Source organism: Epinephelus moara, chromosome 18, assembly GCF_006386435.1.
Source record: "Epinephelus moara isolate mb chromosome 18, YSFRI_EMoa_1.0, whole genome shotgun sequence".
In the NCBI taxonomy this organism is placed as follows: domain Eukaryota; kingdom Metazoa; phylum Chordata; class Actinopteri; order Perciformes; family Serranidae; genus Epinephelus; species Epinephelus moara.
In genome coordinates, this window is record NC_065523.1 from 31,512,893 (window position 1) to 31,530,794 (window position 17,902).

The following is a 17,902-nucleotide window of genomic DNA, read 5'->3' on the forward strand; positions in this document are numbered from 1 at the left end:
TAGAAGGGGTATTCAATTACAGGGAATCCAAGATGCATGTAAGCAGCTTAACCTGAGAACACCTTAAACAGAGCTTGGCCAATAGCCAGGCTGCTCATGCTTCAAATGGAGCCATCAGAGCTTGTCAGTGTACATACTTTGTACATACATACAAACCTGCATGCTCACAGACTCAGGTTACAGGGTTTGATTTGGATTTCTACCAACAGGCTGTCGGGTGTCATCAAGGATCATCTGCTGCCTCTGTTCAGGACAGGGGAGCAAGTACAGTGAAATTACAGAGGTTTAGATTAAGGATATTGAAGTTAAATGGATGGCATCACTTACGGTATAGACTCACAAGTCAGTCTTTAGACGCTTTGCTTAACTAAAGACTAATCTCTTTCTCCCTGATTTTCTGTTTAGATGGGCGGATACAATTTCAGAGTTTAAAAAAACTCCCTATGTTGCAGAACCAATAGTAAATCTGCAGGGCGGTCCTTTGGTGGCTCGCTGAACTCTTGTGCTCGTAAACATAGTCCGACTGCGTTAAAAGTTTTAAACAAAGTCACTAAGTCCTTCATTTCCACAATCTTGTCGACTGAGCACACGTTTGATAAAACAGAGTTAAATATCTCGGCATCCATTTTCAAGCTCTCTGTGTGTTTGTTTCCTTGCGGACGAGAAAAGGGGGAGCGCACATTTCCGGGAGGGCGTGTCCTTTTCAAAAATGCAAGAGGCGTTGCTTTGTAGCCGGCCGTTTTCTCCGGTGTGTTAAACACACTTTAGAAAGGAGTGTCCCCAGACTATCAGAAGGCGGAGATCTCTGATTGTCTGATGGCGAGACTACTTACAGTATGACTTAGGGATGGGAATCGAGAGCTGATTCCAGGTGAGAGATGGTTCCAAACGGTTTGATCTATCTCAATCGTATGCCTCCGAGTTTCTTTTATAGATACCAGTATGATTTTCTAACAGCTGAGTATTGCAAAACAGTGGGATCAAACTCATGCTGCTGGAAATGTCCTTAAAATCCTTGAAAGTTTGTGAATTTGAAGCAAAATAAAACACACATCAGTAGACATGGGTCACTGCTGAGATTGCAGTGGTATACCGTGAAACCGTATAAAAATTGACATTTATCATACTGCGTACATTTGCTTCTCTGTGGTATTTTTAAAAACATGCACCTGTACGCGTTAGAGATGGGAATCACCAGAGGATCCACGATACGATATTATCACCATACTTGAGTCAAGATACAATATTATTGCCATTTAAACTATGCTGAGTATAGGGCTAAAATATATTGCGACGTATTGTGATTTATTATCTTTTTTCATCTGTAAATTATGTCCCCAAAGGAAAACTTCGCCAACATCTGTTTCATCTAATAAGATAAGGAGGAAAGTTTTCAGTCTGAAAGTTTAATTTGTATTAGTAATATTAATAATTTATGTAGTAAAGGTTGCGATACGATATTGCAACACAAAAACATCACAGTACAATGCCGTGTCAATTTTTTTCTACCACCCCTAGCATGCGTGCGTCTCCTTTCCTCCTCGACTGCCTGTCAGACTTTTTTCAAAGACCTTCATGAACAAAAGGTTTCAAGTTTCAATTATAGTAAAGCATTTGCTCAACCAAAAAAATTCCAGTTTTCATTCTGGTAAAGGTCATTGTAACTGATAATGATAATACTTGTGTGATACCATATTCTGTGAAACAGTGATATTTGCTGAGACCATGAATATATCACACCGTTGCAGACCTAGTCATTGGAAGTGCTTGAATTTATATATTTTGTAAAGGAATAGAAATTAAATAGGCTTCACATTGGTTAGTCTGCACGTCCCTCCCACAGTTGGGTCACTGTTTGACGCGCCACCTGCTTTGAGATATGGTGGCAGTCATGTGCATGCATTGGTATTTGAAGTTGAGTGTTGCAGGTTAAACAGCACCAAGACGCAAATCATTTGAGCAAATCAAACTATGCCAGGTTGGGTCCTTGAATGTGGGCCCAGAAAGTCCTTAAAAACCTTGTATTTGATCTCATTCAAAAGCACACGCCCCGTGCACAGCGCTGTCAGTTCTTGGTCCCAACTTGGAGCAGGTGATGGCAGGAAACATCACATTGATAGTCAATAAGCTGCTTCTGATTGGATTCAGTGCAGCTGCAGCCTTGTCAAAAACACCCGTGCATTGTATGTTACAACAAACAAAACCATGGGCGAAACACGTTTGTAACATTTCAAATGAAGACTAAATTAAGAGAAGAAGCAATTCAGCCCTTTTGTGTGCGATGTATCTGCTAACTGACTATTAACCTTGTATTTGATGTTTAAGATGGTGTGGGAACCCTGATTTCACAAAGATGAACATTATAATTTCACCAGTATGCTGAAACATCTTTCTACATAACATGGGCTTAAATTCCAGGAATGCTGTGTACTTGACACTCTGCACACAAATGTCACCGCTTCCCAGCCGAGCAGCACTTCTGTATCTGAGGGTAAATGTAATAGCATTAGTGCCACAAAGGCAGGCTGCTGCATAATGTTTCTTTGACTAAGACAACTGACTGTTGCCACACACAAAAAATTGCTCAGGAATCAATAAGGGAATCGATAAAGGAAGAGATGCCAGCATTGGTATAAATAAACCCGTATCAGTTCCCATCCCTGGTACCAGTTCATCTGAGCTCAGAGGCTGGCAGCTAAACAGCTCTGAGGAAACCTACAGGAGTGTGACCACCAGCCTGCTGGGAGTGTTAACTTTAAGAGCAGGTGTAAGCAGTTAGAGGCTTTGCAAAGGCTTTGTAGCTCAGATCAGCTGTTTGATCAGTGGCAGATTACACACACACGCACGCACAGCTGGTATACTCGTTAATCATCACTGTCTGTCCGTGTGTGTGAGGCCAAACCAAAGAGACTGGCACTGCAACAGAGTGAACCCAACAAGAGCTGATATCTGTGTGTTTCTGCATACACATCTCATCCATATGGGAGTGCCTCAGTGTCAGGGCTGGGACACTTTGAGCTGATGTCATGATAAAAAGGAAAGGGTCAGGGAATATGTCTTAAATGGTTCAATGTGTTACATTTTTCTCTTGCATCTCCTCAGTGTGACGGAGTTCTAACTTTCCTCCGATCTTTGTCTGTTTGTGCAGAGTTGGCCCATCTGTGGAGGGAAAAACCTGGCTCCTCCACCCAAACAACAAGAGCTGCTATTGACAGGGTACGCACACGCATGCACATACACAAACACAGTCATATATCAACAGTTACAGGCTGCCTCCACACAGCTGGTGGATCCAGGTTTCATTTTTCTTTCATGACACAAATCTGGTCCAAATCTGCTGCTTTCTAGTAAGTGTAAGTGACTAAAAGCTGCGTGGAGACATTTTTTTTTCTTCTCTGATGTGATCGACATGGATGTGCTGAATAAAACTGCATCTACATCTAACTTGTCCTGACAATGAAATTTGTCAGAATTGGAATTGCAACAAGGAAAACCTGAGGCAACTGGTGTAATATTGCCAACTGCAGATGTTTGGCAGAGCTAGTGTTAGCATGGGGCACAATGGAGCAGAACAGCTGGATTGATTGGAATTCGGTAAAAAAGCACAGTTTGCGAAATATCTTGAGAACTATTGGCTGGATCATCAACTCTTTGTTGACTCTTTCCATATGAAGTCTGAGGGTTAGAACGGGGTTCGGCAGGACGATCAGGGTGACAGTGACATTCACGTAATATTGTACATGAGCAAACTACACTAACAACGGATTGGAAATGTGCAACATTTTTTGCTGATACTGGATATCAAACAAGAGCCAGAAACCGTATCATATTAAGTTACTGTGAGCTGTGAATTCACCTGTTAACTATAAACACAAGGCAGAAGATAACAGTATCTCTGAGCCTGACCGAGCAAAGCCTCTCTGTCCCTGTGCAGCTGCCTTCATCTCACTCAGGGTGCTTTCAGACCTTGAGTTGTCCCCTTTGGTCTGAATCAGGGACTAATTTTGTGACACAGTTGTATAATTGCCTAGAGTTGGTTCATGTTCTCACAGCAGCATTTACAAGCGGACCAGATCAAATGCCTTGTGTGAGAAAGCTGCTCTTGATTGGTCAGAATTTCCATGTGGGAAAAATCCAGGAAGTAAAGCAAACGTTGAAGAAGAGTACACTTGCAAGATAAATGTGACACTTTCTAATGTCACAATGGAGGGACAACTACGCAGGTTGATTTTAGCGCTGCTCATCGTGGACTATATTGCTGTCATTGTTCATTTTAGTCAAACCATACAGTTTGAAAACGAGGCGCGGCTCCAACTAGAAAACAATGTTTTGATGCATTGGATGTGCTGAATGTGCATATTAAGGCAGTACAGGAGGAGGTGCACATTAATAATCCTCCAGGACTGTAACATGCTCATGTTTAACCCAAACAATGTGTCATGTGACTGCAGTTGGTTCAGATCCAGGTCAGAACACGTTCTCACCACAAACGAACTGCACCATTGCATCGTTTGTAACCAGACTGAGACCACCTCTTCAAGAAGGTCTCGGTCTGGTTGTTTTGGTGTGCACCTGAGTGTGATTGCTGTGTTCACACCTGCCCAAATGAACCTCACTTAGTGGGCAAACAAACTTTGAGTTTGATTGAACTGAACCAAACAGGGCAGGTGTCAAAGCACCCTCAGCGCCCTCAGGTCCACAGCCCCCTGCACTGGAAAGCAGCTTGAAAGCAAGAAGCGCTCACTCTGCAGCTACATCTGGAGACCTTAGAATTGATTCATTAATTTGCCCTTAAATACGTTTTTATCATGTGTTTTCTAGGCATGAAGACGGCACCGTGCGTTTCTGGGATGCGTCTGGTGTTGCTCTTACTCCGCTGTACAAACTCAGCACAGCCAATGTCTTCCACACCGACTGCGACCCTTGCGACGATCCTCAGGACCCTAACGACGACCCCGACATGCAGCAGGAGGAGGAATGGCCTCCCTTCAGGAAGGTGAGAACTGAGGAGACGAGCATGAGAAAATTGAAATGTAGTAAGAATAAAAGAGCTGAAATCTTTGCTGTAAAGATCCGACACAGGGTCTTACTTTACAGGCTGTGAGAATGAAAACAGTCTGTGTATTACACACACACACACAGTCGCCCTGTGACACAACATCTGTGGCTACATCTGTGGCCTAATTCTCTCATCTGATTGTTTTCATGTGTTGGGTGTTCAGACAGGACCCACCCCATTGTTCCTGTTATTAAAACTTGACGGTGAAGGAGCCGCAGTCTGATTCTGTTGTAATGGCCTGTTTCTTTGTTCAGCATTACATTTAAATGAACTGATTCAGCATCAGGAGGAAGAAGCGCAGCGAATTTGACTGAGTAGCTCGGCTTTGGAAGATGCTGACAGGAAATGGAGATGGGTCATGAAGGAAAACACTCGATGAATATTTAAATCGACTGGATCCACAGTTGGAAATGTTTCTCAGTGTTTGGGCAGATAACCAAGATAACCATATATTATCTTGGATCTCGTCTGTAGATGGAGGGATTACAGTGAAGGGAAGAGACAAAAGTGTGGCTTTTTTGTTTTTGTTCCTTCACTAGGAAGAGTTCAGTAGGTAGCTGTCCCTGGGAGATTGTCATCATGTGTTAAAGGGAGAGTTCACCCAACAGTCAAAACTACATGTTTTTCCACTTACCTGTAGTGCTGTTTATCAGTCTAGATTGTTTTGGTGTGAGTTGTAAAGTGTTGGAGATAGCAGACCTTGTTGTAAGCAGTTTCATGTAGGAACTTTATTTTTCAACTGAACTACACCCACCAACTGTATCACCATGCAGAAGAAAGTGGGCATTGACTGCTAGCTCACCTAGCACCACTGAGCTAGCTAAAGCCCCGTTTCCTGTGAGCTCCAGCAACACTAAACCCCTGAGCTTGCCTGAGAAGGACTAAATGCACACACCTGCTATTTTTGAATATCCCATGGAGAGAGACTCTCACTGCAGCCTGTTTTACTTTGTTCTGAAAATGTCGGCGTGCAGCCTCGTTCTGTGGACGATAAACAAGGTGCAGACTGATAAAGGAGGAAATACAGTGAGTGCTGGACGGAGCAGTGAGTGACAACAACCTGCCCACATTTAAGAGCACTGTTTGCAGTGGAAACGCTAGGGTCTAGGTGCCATGTCTGAAGGGTTACTTTTGGTTCCAAAGGTACCATACTGAAAGTGTTTGGTGGAAACGCAGCTTAATGTTACAGCTCAGCCGAAGAGGACACCATTGATGTTACATCTCAGACTGCATGAGCAGGAGCCTCTCGTCCATGACTAGATTCACGTTTCCTTCTGCATGGTGATACAGTTGGCAGGTGTACTTTGGTCAGAAGAAAATACTTCCTACATTAAACTGCTCGCAACAACGTCTGTTGATTATCTTGAGTAACATGATTTCTGGAAAGATACGTTGCTGTTGCCTGTTGAGTTTAAGTTAAGACAGGCGTCTCTACAGCCGATAGCTCAGACGCTCGGCACCTCACCAAACAGTCTAGACTGATAAACAGCACCATGGGTCGGAGGGAAAGTATGTATATTTGGGTTAACTATCCCTTTAAGAAATTAGTAGCAGAAATGGGTTAGAAAGAGCGAAAACAGATTGTTAGTGATGCTTTTAACAGTGACAAATAGATTTAATTAGTCTTTGGCCTCTTTTCTTCCCACTCACTCTTTCGCTCCCCCCACCTTTCCTCATGTATCCTGTGGTAACGGCGCTGCATGTTCAGGAATGTGGCCCTCATATGGGATGAGGAGCCTTTCCTTTTTTTCCTCCTCCTGTGTAATGAAAACCAGACCCATCAGCCCACTCTTTATGTGCATGTGTGTGTGTGTTAGTGACCAACTTCTCCTACTCTTTGTTTTGCCAAGACACAACTCCCATGTGAGAGGGGATTCTATTGGAATTCCTACTGTGTGTGAGAGACAGATTAATGCACATGTTTTGCTGAGTGTGTATGAGGGGGATTGTCCTGGCATTTGGCAGAGATTAAGAGTAGAGAGGCTGCCGTAGAGGACGGAGGGCATTTTGATATTGGTGTGTCTGAGCTGAATTTGTTTGCTGTCGGTTCAGATCAAAGATTTGGAATGAGACAAAAGTGTTTCGGAAAGTTTCAAGAGCAAAGGTGAACGTGTGGAGCGAAACAGAAAGCAGTAGCTCCAAATAAAACCTATGTCGGGTGTTCTTTGCATTTATTTTGCCAATTGAAGCTTCTGTGTGTGTGTTTGTGTGTAGGTGGGCTGTTTTGATCCGTACAGTGACGACCCCAGACTGGGCATCCAGAAGATCAGTCTGTGCAAATACAGCAACAAGCTGGTGGTGGCTGGAACTGCTGGACAGGTAAATTTTACATACAGTACACACACGTGCAAAATGTGTTGGGCTCTGTCACACACACCATCTCGGGTTGTTTCAAGAACACACAATACTGTAAGGTTTCTTTTTTTCAAGTTGTTGTTCTAAAGAGTGTTTATATGTGGTTTAAAACCCAAAAATGATTCAAGGTTTTTAATATGTTTAAATAGAATTTGATATTTTAATTGAAGTAACTATTGAGATAATAGAATAATTTTTGCTGAGATGATTGTACTGTAAAAATCAGTCTGTATGGAATAGGGCTAAGAGTTTTCCTAGTCGACCAACAGTCGTCATTTAGGGCCATTAGTCGACTGGTCGCCTGCACGTTTATGATATTAATTTAATTATTAAATAATATATTTTGGGCGGAGCAACACAATGGTTTGAGTTGAAGGTGTGAGAAAGAATAGTATCAGTAACATTGTTAACACTGTGCTACATTACAGAGAAATACAAAACCGTACTAATGAACCTTCATTAATATAGGCCTATATTTTATCTACAAGTGCACGTCACACACTGAGCGAGCCGCCTGTTAATGACGCTGTGGGCTAATGGGCATGTAGCTACTTCCATGTTTCAGATGATACGTCATGTTTGTAGTTGACCAATGAAGATGAGTTTACATATCACCTTGGGTTCGTCCTTCACCTTCTCAAAATGATCCCACACTTTGGATTTCCTGCCCGACATGTTATTAACTAGCCTTTGGAATAACCGCAGGTACCAGCCCTGGAAATTAACCTGACTCCTGTCTGACTGCTGAGCGTGGACACTTCCTGCGTCTGTCCTTTCAGATTAGATTAGAGTTTCACTGTTTTTTTGCTTGTTTTTTATGTCCTTTCAGATTAGATTAGAGTTTCACTGTTTTTTTGCTTGTTTTTTATGCGAAGTCTTGCTGACTCAGAACCTTTCTGCTCGACCTCGGTAGTATGGTGTAGTAAGCTGTGATTGATGAGACATGATATACCTGCAGTAGCCTCACATTTTGGCACAACATTAATAATGCAGGTTAACACAACACACAGTTTGCCGGTTGATAATAAAGATCGAACATATTACCATGTAATTTACTGTGTTCTCTACTTGCCCACAGTTAATACGCTAATGACTCGAATAATGAGGCTATTTGACTTGAGAGTTCATATGAGGTGAAGAGCCTCTTTTTTTTAAATCGCCTCGTGTTTTCTTTGGATGAGCTGAAGCTAGCTGATGAACTTGGCAGGCTAAGAGTTGCAGCTGCAGTCACACAAGTGCTCTTACACCTCATAGCTGCTCAGCTGTGATGGGAAAAGCTGTGCGAAGTGGAAGTATACTTTTACAACTACAAACTGCACTTGAGTTTTGATCACCATGATAAAAAGTGTTTGATTAAACATACACTCACCGGCCACTTTACTAGGTACACCTGTTCAACTGCTTGTTGATGCAAATAGCTACTCAATCATGTGGCAGCAGCTCAATACATTTAGGCATGTAGACATGGTCAAGACGACTTGCTGAAGTTCAAACTGAGCATCAGAATGAGGAAGAAAGGTGATTTAAGTGACTTTGAACGTGGCATGGTTGTTGGTGCCAGATGGGCTGGTCTGAGTATTCCAGAAACTGCAGCTCTTTGGGCACTTAGTACCAACTGAGCATGGTTTGCCTTTTCTCTCTCCAGGTGATCGTTCTGGGTTTGAGTGACGAGCGTTCAGACCACTTTGTGGACGTGTCTGTGGTCGATCTGCTGCAGGACAGGGAGGGCTTCACATGGAAAGGCCACGACAGGCTGGAGCCGCGACTCAAACCCGCCCCCTTCCCTCCGGGGTTTCAGCCTCTGGTGCTGGTGCAGTGCCTGCCGCCAGCCTCTGTTACAGCAGTGGCTCTACATGCCGAGTGGAACCTGATCTCCTTCGGGACGAGTCATGGATTTGGCCTGTTTGACTACCACAGACGAAATGCGGTGCTGGCCAGGTTAGCACACACTCACGCTCACCCACACACAGCGCAGGTTGTTACATCTGTGTTTTTCTTTCCTTCTGTTCCAACTACATTACAGGCACGTACACATTCTGTACAGCACACATGCTACAACAGTCAATGTGATGATGTTAATGCAGCCTGGAAACAATGTACATTGCGTTTCTTTTGGCCAGTGCCAGTAAAAAACAGGATAAAGCAAGCTGACAGATTCACCATAGTGAGATCCAAACTGCATCACCGTACTGTTCTTTATGTCCTCCAGATGTACCCTGCACCCTAATGACTCCTTGGCGATGGAAGGCCCCCTGTCCAGAGTCAAGTCCTTGAAAAAGTCCTTACGACAGAGCTTCAGACGCATCCGCAAGAGCAGAGTGTCTGGGAAGAAACGTGCCATCTCCACACCCACCAGCAAGGTAGAGGATTCCTTTTGGTATTAGTCTCCCAGAAGCAGGCGCAGCACGCCACGTGGGTTTGTTTTGCTATTCCCTTGTTTACAGAGTGGGTGTGCAGGAGGCAAACCCAGTGATGCTGTTGGTCCCCTGTCATTATCTACACTGAGACAGACACTCGAGCAAATATTTAAAAGACTGTCTTAAATGTTAACGCACATTTGATATGGATTTCATATGTGTATATAATGTACTGTGGTTTTCAATATAAAACTTAGCACAGTTTAACATTACTGTGAGAATACTGATAACCATGATAACTTTTGTAGCTATAATCAAGTATGAAATTTTCATACCGTTCCATCTGTGATGCAGAGTAAGATTTAAGAATTAAGTTCGGCATTTTGTGACCGTGTCACGTGCAGGTCCAGGAGGCCAACGCTGCTCTGGCAGAGCAAGAAGACGTGACTCCGATACAGCGAAGGATTGAACCCCGGTCAGCAGACGACTCGTTGTCTGGAGTGGTCCGATGTCTCTGCTTCGCTGACACCTTTCTACGTGACGGTGTGTTTACATGCTCGTTGAGATTATGACATTATGTATACTACTACATGAAGCTAACGTCGGGGAAACGTTTAATCTTGGTTGCTGATATTGTGAGTTTCTTCCTGATTTTGGATCATATTCCTGCTGCAGCATGTCCGGTTGTGTTCAGAAGCTTTTATTGGTGACTTTTTCACAGTAGAAAGTGCCACTGTTCTCCATTACAGAATGCAATGACCGTGCAGAGACGCTGAGATGTCAAAGACCTGGAAATGGTGACCAATCAGAGCAGATGGAGCTTTTTCGGGAGGGGGGCTTAAAGAGACAGGCGTAAAAAAAGAGGGGAATTCAGATTTTTCAGCAAAGACAGAATGAGGAAGTGTCTCTAAAACCTTGTAGACACCCAAAATATAAGTATGAACCTGAAAACAAGCATAGATCCCCTTTAAATAACTTGCCGGACTTCTCATTATTGTTTACTTCTGCTTTATTTAGGAAAATCCCAAAGTTGTGTCAGGAGAAAGCATCAGAAAGACATCAAACAAACATCACCTCCACGCCTCTAACTGTATGTACTGTATTTCCGTGTCTACCAGGTACACACCACGGCCCCACACTATGGGCAGGCACCAACTCGGGCAGTGTGTATGCCTACGCTCTGGAGGTACCCGGTGTGGGCTCGGGTCGTGTGTGTGAGCGGGGCGGAGCTGGCGAGAGCAGCCAGTGTGTGGAGGCAGTGTTGGGTAAAGAGATCCAGCTGATGCACAGGGCCCCCGTGGTGTCGATCTGTGTGTTGGACGGCCGGGGGAAACCTTTACCAGACCCGTACGAAGCCTCCCAGGACCTCGCCATCGCGCCGGACATGACCAACGCTCACTCTGTTCTCATCGCCTCAGAGGAACAGCTAAAGGTGATCTATTCACAAATACTTCACCGCATTTAAAAGGTTTTAGACTGATAGGTTATAGACTGATGATGTTATAGTTTAAAATCCTGTGCTCTCCGTCCAGGTGTTCTCTCTTCCTAAGGTGAGCGCTAAGACCAAGTTCAAGCTGACGGCACATGAAGGCTGTCGGGTGAGGAAGGTGGCGCTGGTGCTCTTCAGCTCCACAGCGCAGGAAGACTACAGCGAACACACACTGGTCTGTCTGACCAACCTGGGCGACATGCACCTCTTTAACATACCTGGCCTTCGACCACAGGTACGGTTTATAGGGGCTTGTGTGCATGTGTGTGCTGGCAAACAAGCCAAAGTCTAATTTTGACAATAAGAGAGTTTGTGTTTGTATTTTAGGGGTTTTTACAGTAACTGTACGACACTTTTTTGTACATTAGACAACTGGCAATTTCATGGTGTGGGTGTTGTTTTACTGAATTATTCATGACGCACTGGTGCTTAATGCCTATTTTGTGTCTTTAGGTGCGCTACGACTGCATCCGTAAAGAGGACATCAGCGGCATTGCATCCTGCGTCTTCACCAAGAACGGACAGGGTGAGTAAAACATGCTTGATTTTAATAAAAGTGCAGCAAAGATGTAATTGAAAAGATCTCTAATTGAGGCACTGAAAGTCAAGAGAAAACTGCACGTGATAATGACTTTCACATGCACAACACTGTGAAAAAAGACTATTCCAAATAGGGAGGGTCGGATCAGGTTAAAGGTTAATTTCACCCAAAAAATATTTTTCCACTTGCTCCACCGGCATTCAGTCACACATGTAGTTATTGCCATGGATCCCTACTCAGTGTAGGTGAATGGAAATTTGTTTGTGGCTCTTAAAACGGGAAAATTAATGAGCTTGTCTTTCCAGAAATAACGTCCTCAGACAAAGAGTACAGTAGAAAAGTGTTCCAAATATATCACAACTTTGAAGTCATAATAACTGTCTAATTATTATCTTTTGGTTTTCTACACAGGGTTTTACCTGATCTCTCCCTCAGAGTACGAGAGGTTCTCACTGTCTGCCAAAGTCATCACTGAACCGCTCTGCTCAGTTCAGCTGGACCGACCGCTAGAGCCCACACCTGCCAGGTAACACACACACTTAGTATACTGTAATACTATCAGAAATGTGGCTTTTATCAGTGACCTGCTTTACACCCAACACACCTGGTTTGGCATCACGGCACGCTATTTGAGAGTCTGCAGTATATTAACATACCTCTCTTCTGTTGTTGTTCAGCGTTTGTACATGTAGGATGTGAGGGTTGGTCTTTGTGGTAGTCTGTTTGTCCCACCCCTCCTCCACTGTGATTGGACGACTTGGTAAAATGATAGTGATGAGCGCAGCGTTTTACCCAAAAATGCCAAATGTGCAGCGCTTAGTGCAGAGTATACACTCAGCGTTTCATCGTGCTGCTGGAGTTTGTAGCAGAGTGTCAATGTGCGGAGCAAAGAATTGACAAAATACACTGGGCTTGTCGCCATCTTCCATGTGTTGCTGTTCTTCCTTGCTGGTAGCCACTCTTCTTCTTCTCTTGGCGTTTAACAGCAGACCAGAGTACGTGTGGGCGTATATGCTGCCTGCTGAGATCCAGCAGAACTGCACCCCCAGTACCTACAGTACTAGAGGAGAACAAGTACCGTCACATTGTCAGAATTTTGGCATCGACTTGGTTCCAAGTATCTGTTCTTGTGACATCCCAGTCCCTACCTGACAAATCAACGTGCTTCATCATATTGATGCACAGCACTAGACTCAAGGCATAACATTACCTGCTCACTGATGTGCAACATTTTCCAGAGACCCACTGTCAAAGACTCTTGGTGGTCCCTGGACCCCACACTGGAAACCACTAAACCTACTGTTCATGGTGCTCTCTGTTGGGTTTCCACCAGCTGGAGGCTCTCAGCTGCATGTGAAACCAAAGAAATGATACTTTTACTGTTATTGCTTTATTATTACTCCGTCTGCTGCCAAAGTAAATGGTGTGTGCTCATGTGTCTCCTCAGCGATGGTACGACGACGCAGCCGCAGGCCAACGGAACCCACAAGAACCAGATGGGTCAGGCTGAGGGTATGTCTACACACACACACACACACACACACGCACACACACACACACACTTTCTCTCTCCTCTTGTTATTTCTCTCCTCGTCTACTCTCCCTCTTCATCACTTTCTCTTCTCTCTCTGAGCCTCTTAAACTGCCAGCAGGCCGCACAGGGGTTCCCCTCCGGTCTCCATGGTAACCATTCAGTATGCCCCAGTTGCCTCTCCTGCCCAGCACCTCCCTCTCTGGCAGGAAGTGGTGGTTGTCCTGGAGACCAGAGTAGGGTTTGTTTATGTCTTGGTGAGGCTTTCACCTGGCACTCTGACTTTATTAACTGTCCATGAAGGCAACAGAGAATGTTTGAATATTTATTTCCCATTTTTAAATCTTAAAAGTATCATTGCATCAGCAAAACAATTTTTACAGGAGAAAACAAAGATTTAAAAGAGATCGCATCTGGTCAACTCTTTCTTTTTGATTGTGAATGGAATAAAAGAGACAACATCTCTTCTGCTGTGTAGATTATTATCCGTTTTTATATCTTACGGGAGCGCACTGTGAAATCAGCTCTCTGTTAAATCAGCATTAATTCATTTTTGGCCACTAGAGGGCAGCGTAACAAGCTGTAAACATAACATTGATATATTATCACCTTATAATGTTGATATGTTGAACTTGTTAGAAAACAGTTCTGTATTTACGGTATACATCCATGAAACGCTCACCAACATTTGTTTGGTTGGTTTGTGTCCTGATAAATGTAGGTCCAATATTTACTCTCCTTTCGAGCTCTGTTATTTGGTCTCCACCAACTGAAAATGTCGGCGTGTAGCCTTGTTCTGTGGACGATAAACAAGGTGCAGACTGATACAGTGAGTGCTGGACGGAGCCTTTGATTCCATAGGTACTATACTGAAACTGTTTGGTGGAAACAGGGCTTTAGATACAAAACATGGCAAAATAGAGTCCAGATTGAAGAATACCAAAATGAACCTTCAAGTGATCAAAACAGGATTTTGAAAACCAGGCTTGACTTAAGAAAAATGTGACTTAAACAACACTGAACTAAAGGAGAAGAAACCAAAAAGATAGTTGTAATGTTAAACTGATGTGTTCGGGCTCTCAGCCTCAACCAGTGATACAAAAAGGATGCAGTGCTTTTTGAAAATACAGATTTCAGCCATCTTCATTTGTTCAAGTGCTGCTGAACTCCCTGCTTTCGCTCCTCTTTATTACATTTAAGCACGTTGGTGGGATATAAAAGACATGACAGATTGTTTCTGAACCTACTGTCTAACCAAATTGTGATAAAGTTTTGTTTAATGAGCTTGCCAAAATAATATTCACTCAATCCGACATTATTGGGGAATATTCTTCAGAGCCAATTAGACTCCTCCAGAAACACACACCACTGTCAGTCACACAGATGCTTCAGCCCCTGACTGTGTTGGTTTCTCGCTCACAGGGCAAACAGAAGAGCCTCAGAGCACCCTGTCCTCTCCCGTCCTGGACACGCCGCTGGACTCCCCCCTCAGCTGCGCTGACCTCACCCTCGACTCCACCGGAGAAATCACCGTGGAGGACGTCAGGGATTTTCTAACGTAGGCTGCACACCCACTAATATGTACACGTACGCACGGCTTGCACATAAGACAGTAATTTAACTTGTGGTTTGTGTATCTGCTGCAGCACTGTGGACGAGGCAGAGAACAACCTGAAGAACATTAAAGAGGAGGAGGGACGCTCGACTGGCATCCTCATTAACTGAACAGGTGAGGTGAGGTACCTGCTACAGTTACTGAAGCCACACAGAAAACACCAGCAGGAACAGATACATCAGCTCACAGTTGCTTAGACTCAGCTCTGGATATTTGAAAGCAGACACACCCACACACACATAACACACACACACAGACACCTGTTTCTAATGGAGCCGGTCCAGAGTGTGCAAACTTCAAAGAGTTGTTCTGTCTGAGCGCTGCATTCCAATAACAAGCCCCGCACTCTGTTTTCCCTCCGCTCTGTGTCTCTGAAAAGCCAGCGGAGCAGAAATCTTTTCCGTCGAGGCAAATTGAAAAGACTTGCTCTTTAATAGTGTTTCATACTGTAGCCCAGGGTATTTCTCCTCACTGACTTTAATGTACTCGGAGTCGCCCACGCTTCATTTCAGAAGCCTCTTTATTCACGGTACCATTTTAAAGTCCTCAGTTATGCCTTATTTTATTCAGTTTATTCACTAGATTGGCAATCCAAAAATGGAGCAATCTTAAAGGGCAAGGGCAACATTTTTCAACCTGGACTCTTATTTTTTATGTTTTGAACAAGAGCGCTGCAGCCAGCCCGGCAGCAGCTAAACAGGCTGCGGTGAGACCCTTTTTGTTGAACCAGAATCAGTCCTGCAATTTTAAAGGTGTGAAGGAAAAAAGAACTTCAGGCACTGATGCATGGAGCAGGAACAGATGCATTTGAATTAACTTAAAAACACTTTATTCAAAAACATGGCTGCTTACATTAAAACACCGACCAGTTTCGACCTAAGGTCTTCGTCAGGGTGCAAAAGGGTGGACAGGAGTCAAGCAAAACATTTTCATAAGGTTGGTAGGGGAGTGTCACCCGATCTTTATTAATAAGTGAGCACAGGTGGTGACAGCAATGGATCACAATGAGGGGCCACTTATTAAACAAGATTGGGTGATACCCCCCCACCAAGCTTATGAAAATGTTTTGCTTGACTCCTGTCCACCCTTTTGCACCCTGAAGAAACCGGTCGGTGTTTTAATTTAAACAGCCATGTCTTGGAATAAAGGCTTTATAACTTAATTCAAACGCATCTGTTCCTGCTCCTCACATGTGCCTGAAGTTAATTCTTTCTTCCCATGTTCTGACCCTTTTCTTCAAGAGCACCTGCGTTTTTTTTTTTGAGTATCGTATGATAAAGACAGTCCTGGAGCACACTACTATTTCATTCTCCTAAGTGGTATTAAAAAGGTCTGTTCTTAGTTCATCTTTCTACTGTCCCAACAATCATCAACTCAGGTTTGGCTTCGGCGCTGGTGATATCAGGGCTGTATCTGGTTAAACTTAAAGGATATTACTCTTAAACAAAAAAAGGTCTGTCTCTGTAGGGATCCTTTCCATAACTTCAGACAACAATCTGAGCAACAAACTCCTTTCGTGGGCGTACATTGACTGTGAGAACAGGCCCTGAGTGGTTACTTTGCAGACATTGTTTCACAGGCTCGCATAATACTGGACCAATTTAAAAAAATGTTCCTCCCATTACTTGCGAAACAAAAACATGGGAAAATAGGGTCCAGGTTAAAAAAATACCAAACTTACCCTTTGACCTTTACTGTAAGGCTCCACACAGATCACAGCTTTTCTACATCTGTTAGCAGCACACACACCCTCTCATGAGTTTCCTCTGAAGGAGTGTTATTTTTTATAAAAGACATTAGATAAAAAACACATGGGAGCTCCTGGATTTGGCAAAAGAAAGGAGATTATCATCACAGCTGGAGCTCGTGTTGTGTAATGATGAAAAACCAGAGATTTATGTATCATTAAATTTACTGAAATAGAGGGGGCTCTGCTCGGGTTTTAGTGGTTACCTACTCGGCACTAATTGCACTCTTCCATGCAGTTGCATTCGTCTGTGCACTCACAGGAGTCGTAAATCAGGAGGTAATGGTTGCTGTCATCTCCCTCGTCTGTCGGTCTGTCAACACAGCTCTCCTTCATTTTGTAAACTCTCTGCTGCCCTCTGGTGGTGTAACTGAAACTACAGATAATACACCTCAACTGTACATTCTGTACGGCATGTACTTTATTTATAGTATAAATATTCCATTGTGTTGATTAATTATATATTCACATTTTTAGTTGCCATTTTTTTCATTGTCATCATTGTCTTTTTTTGTGATGTACAATAATTAGGGTTAAATACAAGGTTTTAAGGTCCTAAAGCCAGCTAATGTTCAGCATTTTGTTTGATTAATGACTCAAAAAAATTACTTTACACTGTATCTCAGTTCTGCAGTTTTTTTTCATAGAATGAACATAAGAGCAGCAATACATTTTAACACAAACAAGATGTTGATATATGGCGAGTAATGTCCTAAATTAAAGTCAAAAGTTTCTAGAATTACAGCAGTTTTAAGGTTGACATACCTCTACCCTTTGTCCTTTAAAGCTATAGTGCGTAACTTCTGTCGCCTCCCAGCGGATAATGCGTTATTACAACTAATAAGCTGGCGGCACTTCCATGTAAACAGAGTAACACTCGCCAGTCGCCACACGACGTGTACACAGAGTAATACTTGCTTCACACCATGTACACAACGCTACACAACGTGGTGAACACCAGGCTGCTAACATTACATTATGTTCATAGTTCCATTTCCAAGAAAATAATAAAGTACTAGGTCCAGTACATGTAACAGCAACACATACTACTCATAATATAATTATAAACCATGTCACTTACTTATCCAACAGCAGCAAGGCAACATCCGTGTCTGCCCTCAGCCCAATTTCTTCCTTCAGGGCTCTCCACCGAGGAAAAGCGACGCCAATACAAATCCTTGTTTGCCTTCTCCGTCGGTCACTTTCCT

The 17,902-nt window shown here is 43.4% G+C and overlaps 1 protein-coding gene across 2 annotated transcripts in view; it reads left to right on the top strand.

Annotated features, from left to right (window-relative positions):
• The window catches only part of llgl1 (LLGL scribble cell polarity complex component 1), a 59,820-nt gene that overhangs the window by 36,549 nt on the left and 5,369 nt on the right, over nucleotides 1-17,902 (top strand). The window contains exons 11-23 of one of the 2 annotated variants that reach the window (XM_050068306.1): nucleotides 3,149-3,216; nucleotides 4,822-4,996; nucleotides 7,274-7,378; nucleotides 9,060-9,352; nucleotides 9,624-9,774; nucleotides 10,176-10,314; nucleotides 10,890-11,203; nucleotides 11,304-11,495; nucleotides 11,714-11,786; nucleotides 12,213-12,327; nucleotides 13,249-13,313; nucleotides 14,755-14,890; nucleotides 14,979-15,066. In XM_050068306.1, the coding sequence (XP_049924263.1) occupies nucleotides 3,149-3,216; nucleotides 4,822-4,996; nucleotides 7,274-7,378; nucleotides 9,060-9,352; nucleotides 9,624-9,774; nucleotides 10,176-10,314; nucleotides 10,890-11,203; nucleotides 11,304-11,495; nucleotides 11,714-11,786; nucleotides 12,213-12,327; nucleotides 13,249-13,313; nucleotides 14,755-14,890; nucleotides 14,979-15,057 (1,905 nt within the window). In that variant the 3' untranslated portion in view covers nucleotides 15,058-15,066. The remainder of the gene's footprint in view (nucleotides 1-3,148; nucleotides 3,217-4,821; nucleotides 4,997-7,273; nucleotides 7,379-9,059; nucleotides 9,353-9,623; nucleotides 9,775-10,175; nucleotides 10,315-10,889; nucleotides 11,204-11,303; nucleotides 11,496-11,713; nucleotides 11,787-12,212; nucleotides 12,328-13,248; nucleotides 13,314-14,754; nucleotides 14,891-14,978; nucleotides 15,067-17,902) is intronic. The other variant, XM_050068305.1, reaches the window with a different exon arrangement.